This window comes from Cyprinodon variegatus, unplaced genomic scaffold, assembly GCF_000732505.1.
Source record: "Cyprinodon variegatus isolate N-32 unplaced genomic scaffold, C_variegatus-1.0 Scaffold206, whole genome shotgun sequence".
In the NCBI taxonomy this organism is placed as follows: domain Eukaryota; kingdom Metazoa; phylum Chordata; class Actinopteri; order Cyprinodontiformes; family Cyprinodontidae; genus Cyprinodon; species Cyprinodon variegatus.
In genome coordinates, this window is record NW_015150659.1 from 1,091,563 (window position 1) to 1,096,556 (window position 4,994).

General features: G+C 36.2%; 1 protein-coding gene across 1 annotated transcript in view; it reads left to right on the forward strand.

The window, feature by feature from the left end:
- Nucleotides 1-4,994, forward strand: part of LOC107088091 (alpha-1,6-mannosylglycoprotein 6-beta-N-acetylglucosaminyltransferase B-like) — an 83,150-nt gene that overhangs the window by 33,132 nt on the left and 45,024 nt on the right. Inside the window, exon 4 of the mRNA XM_015380031.1 lies at nt 3,483-3,592. Coding sequence (XP_015235517.1) covers nt 3,483-3,592 — 110 coding nt within the window. The remainder of the gene's footprint in view (nt 1-3,482; nt 3,593-4,994) is intronic.

Consider the following 4,994-nt stretch of genomic DNA (forward strand, 5'->3'; position numbering starts at 1 on the left):
ATAATAAAACTACTGAGAACTACCACTTCTATAACCGAAATGTATTACTTATATTTGGTCAGCTAACTAACATGTCAAAAAGTTGTAAAAAAAAAAAAATTTATGAAAATAAACAGTTGGGAAGAAGAGATAAAATGACCTTTTTGTTGGCTGCGACTGCAGCCGTTTACAAATACCAACTGTATGCTATTGCAAAGTTAAATCAACAGAAAGCTTAGGCAAACTCCTTCTGGGGCAAATAAAAAAAAAGAAACATTAAAAAGCTATTTCCACTGCCTAGGTAAAAAGTATGGAGGACCAAATTTTACTTGCTGATAGTTGTAACTTGCCTGCTTCAGTTCTAGGGAAAAGGGAAAGGATGGATAGCAGGCTTAGTGAGGTTTGTGGCTGCAAAAGGCAGAGGGCAGGCTGCACTTCTCTCTAGCAGCTGCAAAACGTTTGGTGGCAGCCCGGCTCTCATAGATTTGCAGCCTGCGTTCACAGCAAATGCAGCGTTCATGGCAAGGGCGGTGGATTTACATAGTATCCCTATGAGAACTGCACGGGAAGAGCAATGAAGTGGTGAATTCCACACAATGTGAGTGGTCACTGCACCATCCTCAGTATACTACTAGAAAGTATAGAATCTGAGGTGCTTTCAAACAGCCGAACCGCGTAGAGAGGGCGCAGTGGATACTGCTGAGGTGGAAAAATCTGAACTTTTCTTCGAAATTGTGCCATGGCAATCAACTGGTGGCTAATATGCCGTACTTTAAAGAAAGGCAGGCGAGATGAAGGTTTTTCACTCAGAAATGAGTATAGAGAAAATAATGTTGACAAAAGAGGACATAAGTAATGCTCTGAGGAGGTTTTTAGGTGGCTTTTACAAAAGGCGTTTTAATTTAGCTGTAGAAAGACTGTTCATTGTCATCCCTTTCTCTCATCACAGACCCAGCCCATATACAGTAGTCCTCTCCCCATCACTGGCGCTCTCGGCCTTGCTAGATAAAAGAACGTTTTCCAATCTGACCATCATCCAGACGCAGCTCTGGATGAACCAAAGCTATCTACTTTTTCAGAGGCTTGGGGCTTTTCCAAAAATTCATGGTCTTCCCAAACTGTTTTGAAAGTTGTAGTTTAGGACAATTTAGCTGCAGTCTGTAAAGTTACGTCTTACCTATGCTTTAATTGTGAAGTCCTTACAGCAGGACTATGACAGGTCTGGCAGGCTGAAGGACAACTAAATATTCCACCCACTAAATAAGGTAAACATGTTGACTTATATTCAATGCCAGCACAGCAATGACATATTATGCTGTGAAATAACCATATTCTGAAATAAGCACAGCACTAATGTCTGGTTGGTTTATGACATCAACGGCCAAAATTAAACAAATTATATCTTAATGAACCAAAGCAGCACAAACTACAGATTGAACTGCATTGATCTGAAAGTAGCACTGAAAGCGTAGACCTCTTAATGGGGGGGATGGATGCCCCCTAGATGACAGAAAAAAATAATAATATATCTGAAACAAAAGTAGTACAAATGACTCTCTTTGTTTGTTTTGTTTTTATTTTTATTTTTTTTTTTTACAAAAGATTACTTTTGCTGCACTAACAAAGCACTAAGATTCAGTCTATTTTCTGACACTCTGGTGTGAGCCAACAAATTTAACAAAGACGTTTTGTTATTGCATTGTGTTTATTGGCAATTGTTCATTATTGGATTAAGTGAAACTTGATTGATTTGACTGTTACCAATAGACCATTATCACACATCTGTTTGCTATATATCATTTCTACTGCTAATCAACAGTTGAGCTAATGGACTTAACATTATCAGACTCTACCTCAAGAACTTCTTTAAATTATTCTGTTTACTGATTCTTTCTTTTGTCTTGTGTTTATTCCAGTAGCTTAGTGTTTGCTTAGTTTCTTAAACATAATTGTTAAACATAATTAACAAATAATAAACATAATAATAAACATAATTTGTTGGTTTTTGGTGCCGCTCGATGTAGGATGTATTGCTGTAAGCCCTACAGTTTGTTCTTTATTTTTTTATTTTTTATTTTTTATTTATTTTTTTTTATTTTATTTTATTACTATTGTTATTATTTTTGTCTTTGTTTTTTTCTTCTTCTTTTGGTCTCTGTAGCACTTTGAGATTTCTTTGAAATGTAAGGTGCGTTACAAATAAAATCTGTTATTATTATTATTATTATTATTATTATAATAGTGTGTGGAATTATTAGGTTCAATAAATAAATCACCTTTCTGTTTTAACTGGTCGTATCATGATTATTTATACAGCAATGACACATTGTCTAAAAAAGCAGAGCCTACCTCCCTTTTGGTTAATAAGTTGATTAGACAGAGAGAAATAGTTTCCTTGTGGTTAATGATTAATAACACTGCTTAATTTATGAGATTATTGAAATGTACTAATGGTGAAGACATCTTACATTTTAGCAGATGGTTCAAAATGTCCAGCCATAGAGGTAAGCAGTTAATAACACCTGGTAATTGAGCAAATTGTGAGTTATAATCCTCTAACTAAAAATAATTACTAGGCTCTACCCTTGATTTGAATGACATAGTTAACTATAATAATATATTCGTAATCTGCTGGCAAAATATCACAAATACAGACAAGGACAGATTTTCCAGGTTATAATTGATAGTTAGCTAAAAAGTTTAAAATTGACCTTCCTGTTTTCAATTCACAGCCTGAATGAACAAAGCCTGTTTTCACCTCTTTTTAAAAAACGTCTTTCAAACCTGTTCTTAAGGTGCTTAAAGTAACTAACTTTTACCTTTGGTCAGTATATTATATTCTCCAACATATTTTGGGTTTATGTCTTCCCTGAAAAATAACCAGGCTGAAAATGCTCAGATTTAGGTCACTACCTAAATTCTACTGATGGAATATCACTTCTGAAATTGTTTTGCTTTTTAAAATGAATGCATTTTTAATTTTTAACTAATCAACAAAATGTTAGGCCTAAAGAAAGTTTGGTTTTATTTGCATTGTGGCTTTAGGTGTAGCCATCATCATATTAGGTGGAAGTATAAGACCTTCATATGATTCACATTTCACTTGTACGATCCATTCTGTTTTTACCCCCATGTTAATTAATCACTTCCTCATTAAAATGCCAGCCCATTATAGGTTACAGTGTTCAGATCAAATTAATTAATATTTCCCTGCAACATGTTGTTATTAGACAGACTTCTTCACAAAGAACTAATTGAAAATGTGAATTACTCATCTATCTAAATGAACAAATTACTCAAATTTGAAGCCTTTATGTTCTTAAACTTCTTTATAAAAGGCATTTTCTAATTTGTTTTCCCTATTCAGGGCATAGTGAGAATTGCTGACACATATTAACCTTATAGGAATTGCTTCAAGATGCTTAAATGCATTGCCATGCAAAATAATAAAAGTTTTTAACAGACGTTTTGCTTTTGTATATGTCTGTGACTTTATTGGTCAGGTTTCAGCCGATGGGGCTGGTGGACAGGATCCAGGCCATAGCCCAGAACATGTCCGACATGGCCGTGCGGGTTGAGCAGATCCTGCAGCGCAGCATGGCCAACAGCCGAGGTACAGCCCTAAAGCACACATGGGTGCACATGCAGAGAACACGTGATGAATACCAAAGACAGCTCCATCCTGTCTGACAAACACTCCTGTCTGGTCCCAGGCACATCCCATCTGAATCTGGGCCTGAACTTTAAAGTTTAGCTATCACACCTGGATGCTTGAATGCACAGACTACATGCTGGCTGATTATACAGAACATGATAGTCATTATTTACGGAACATTATCTATTCAGGCTGCAACTACTTTGTTTTGTTTGAGGAGCTTTACTGCAATGCACTGTTCTGTTGTTGCTGCGTATTGCACAGAGGACTGCTTTCTGCTGCACCTTCCCATCACAAAGACGAACAGCTCTGTTGTTAATCACGTCCAGGTTATGTCACTTACATTAATAGCTCCCATTGCTATCTACTTTATAATGCATAAAATAGAAATTAGACTGCATTATTTTACTCCCAGCCCCCATGTATTATTATTACCCTTCACTTGACTGAGCAATGTTTAATAAATAAAATCAGTAAAATATGTCATCATTTCTCTGTGTCTGATGCCTTTAAAACAAGACGGGGTGTATCTGGCTGCGTTTTGACAAGAAGGGGACGTGGCTCGTTTTGTAAAGAAAAATCTGTCGTTATGTTAATCTGATGGACTGACTGGTAATTATTTGTCTGGAAATGTGCCCTTTTAGGGCTTGGCAATATGCCAACGGAGGAGCTGAAACTGCTCCTTAATTAGGACTACTCGAGCTGAGCTTCAAGAAAAAGAAAAAGAAGGGGGGGTAAAAGCAGATAGAGGAAGGAAGGAGAGATTTAGTCATCGACAGTAGTGTAGAAAGAGGATGCGGAGAGTGGAATAAGAAGACAACAAGTAGAGACTGAATTATATTTGTGATTCACTCTAACACGATCTATGGATATTAAACCACAATGAAGCTTTCAACAGATAACGTCCATTTGCAAGGGAGGCCAAGTTTGTTGCTAGACCTATTCACCAATTTACCTCTGCTTTCCCATTGGCTGAAGATGCATTGCTTGACCAAAAAAAGGGAGAACTACTTGTTGAATTCATTAATATTACCTACGGTGATCAATAAGCTGGCAAGCTTCCAAACCTATTAGTTTTTCACCCTCCATTAAATTATCATTCTTAGATAATTTTGATTATTTTGCAGAGGGTTGTAATGGAAATTTAGGATTCAACAAGTGTTTTACAAATAAAAATCTGACAAGGGTGGTGAGCATGTCTATTTAGCCACTTTACTCTGATACACCTAAATCCAGTGTCACCAACTTCCTTCTTTGTGTCATTTTGTTTGTTTATCCAGTCTAGGCTAATTTTAAGAGGCTATAAAACTGATAAATATTAAAACTGTATACAGATTACACAGTGAAGTTAGGATATGGA